The 2,574-nt window shown below is 53.6% G+C and overlaps 1 protein-coding gene across 1 annotated transcript; it reads left to right on the forward strand.

The window, feature by feature from the left end:
- Positions 1 to 332: 332 nt before the first annotated feature.
- Positions 333 to 1,884, forward strand: NCLIV_042400 (macrophage migration inhibitory factor, related; the record flags this gene model as incomplete). Its single annotated transcript, XM_003881157.1, has 3 exons — positions 333 to 411; positions 1,367 to 1,574; positions 1,821 to 1,884. The coding sequence occupies 3 exons, from the start codon at positions 333 to 335 to the stop codon at positions 1,882 to 1,884; spliced, it is 351 nt and encodes a 116-aa protein (XP_003881206.1).
- Positions 1,885 to 2,574: the final 690 nt, after the last annotated feature.

Consider the following 2,574-nt stretch of genomic DNA (forward strand, 5'->3'; position numbering starts at 1 on the left):
TTTCCAGGGGAAACTGCGGAAAGCAGAGAAGAAAGCAAGGGAAACAGTCGTCTTGGTAATCGGCTTCTTCTCCCAGTGGCGATTTGTCTAGGCGAGGCACACACTGCACGCGCGAGGTGAGCGACCGGCTGAGACGGGACAACTCTCCGGTTCTCTCTGTGTCGAGAGTTTAGGCGCACACGGCGAGTGTGTTCTGGGTTCCCTTGCGCCACCGAATGCGGGGACCGTCCTCAGGTTCATTTAATGTTTTTTTCGCGCTTGCTCTCCTCGACTACCTTTTCGGCTCCCAACCGTCGCTCATCTTCGGTCTTTCCCAACCTTTCTTTCCAAAGATGCCAAAGTGCATGATCTACAGCCCCGTCGCCGCGACGGAGGCACAACAGGACGCGCTCCTGAAAGACGCTGAGAAAGGTGAGAAAGTGGGATTTTCACGCGACTTTCTCCCAGATGAGAACGCGAAAAAACCCGAAAAAAACCTTTGGACGGTAGAAGACAAAACTCCAAGACGACCGTAGAAAATGTTCCCTCTCCGCTCCGGGGAGACACCGTGTCTCCCGTCTCGACATTTTCGTATGTACAAACACACACACACATAGATATATATGTAATCTATAGAGAGAGGCAGATTGCGTTCATGTGTGAGAGCATTTTTTTCTTTTCTCGCGCGCTCTGTTTCACTTTCTTTTGCGTTTTCGTCCCGTGGATCGACACGTTTGTGTTTCCTTCCCTCTCTCTTGGCCCCGTGTCTCTCCACGACTCACTTGGGAGAAACGTCTTTGGCGTTTCGTGTGTCTCTGCCTCTGTTGAGCTTCGCATTTCCTCCTTCTCCTGTGTGCCTAGTCGCTCTTCCTTCTGCGCTCTTCACCGCTCTCCGTCTCTTTTTGCGCCTTTTTCTGTCCCTCCGACTTCTTCCACTTTCGGTCTCTTTTTCGACCTCACACAGACACCCCCCCGTTCAGCGGAATTTCTGTCTGCGTGGCGTGTCGCGTCTTCCTTCTCCTGTTTCGTTTCGTGCTTTTTTTTTGTTCTTGCCTCCCGTTCTTCACCAGCCTGGCGATCCCCGACAAGCCAGTGCACGATTTTTGCGGGGAAGACTGTGTGTGTTTCCTCTTCCTTTGTCGATCTTTCTCTTCACTTTCCCCCGTTTCCTGCGCGCTTCCTCTCTCCTCTCCTCGCTAATCCTTTCCCGCCTCTCTGCCTCGCCGCTGCGACACAGTGCGCGCATTCTTCCTTCTTCAGCCCCCGTTCTTCTTTCGTCTTTCTCTCTTGTTCCACAAACTCTCGCTGTCCGTGTCACCGATGCGGAGAGACTCCCCCTGTTGATTATCGACGCGTTTGCTTGCGTGTGCCTCTTTGCCTTTCCCAGCGCTTGCGGAGGTCCTGGGCAAACCGATGAGCTATGTGATGGCAGGTTACGTCCAGACGGGGCTGATGCGCCTCGGCGGAAGTTCCGACCCGTGTGCGTACATTCGCGTCGCGTCGATCGGCGGCCTCAGCAGCTCTGCAAACAACAAAATCGCGGCCGCGCTGTCCGCGTCCTGCGAGAGACATCTCGGCGTCTCCAAAAACCGCATGTAAGACACACGCGCGTCTCTCACATAAAGCGCTGTAAAAGACAGCGTGGAAACGAAACTCGAAAACTCGTGGAAACGCGTTTCCCAACCTTCAAGCTCAGACACTGGAGACAAAGCCACGCTCTGTGATGCCTGTCTCTGGTGGTTTTTGTCAAAGTTGATAAAAGCCCGCGAGGAAGTGCGGAGGCGCGAAGCACGGGAAGAGTGAAGACGAGGTTTCCTCTCATGTGTTGGGTTTTCTTTCAGCTACACCACGTTCGCGAACAAGAGCGGCGCGGAGTGGGCGATGGGTGACCGCACCTTTGGCTAACCAGCTGAAACGTGAGGTTCTTGTAGACCTCTCGCGACGCGTTTTTGTGTCTTTGTCCTGCGGGCGTCCCGGAAACTGCACATGTAAAAGAAAAGAGACTCTCTGGTGTGAAATACAAAACGTCTCTCTTTCGGGAGCCTTTCGAAAGAAACGTCGCCCGGCGCGTGGCCGCGATCTACGGGGGGGGGGGGGGAAATTCCACACAAACCTGCATTAGAGGGTGGCACGCGCAAAAAAGACGAAAAAGCCAGTGGAGAAGACCTCTCAGCTGCCTCTCCCAGCAGACACTCAGCGGGACGCTTCTCTCTCTTCCTCTTTGCCCTTCTCCCTCTTTCCCTTTCTCTCTTCCTTTTTCGCCTTCTCTTTCTTCCTCCGTCTCTCTCTCCTTCTCTTTCTTCCTCTGTCTCTCTCTCCTCCTCTTTCTTCCTCCGTCTCTCTCTCCTTCTCTTTCTTCCTCCGTCTCTCTCTCCTTCTCTGTCTTCCTCCGTCTCTCTCTCCTTCTCTTTCTTCCTCTGTCTCTCTCTCCTCCTCTTTCTTCCTCCGTCTCTCTCTTCCTTTTCCCCTTTCCCGCCTCTGTCTTCCTCTTTCCCTTTCTCTTATTCTCTTTCTTCCCCCGTCTCTCTCTTCCTTTTCCCCTTTCCCGCCTCTGTCTTCCTCTTTCCCTTTCTCTTATTCTCTTTCTCCCCCCGT

This window comes from Neospora caninum, chromosome IX (assembly GCF_000208865.1).
Source record: "Neospora caninum Liverpool complete genome, chromosome IX".
NCBI classification, from domain to species: domain Eukaryota; phylum Apicomplexa; class Conoidasida; order Eucoccidiorida; family Sarcocystidae; genus Neospora; species Neospora caninum.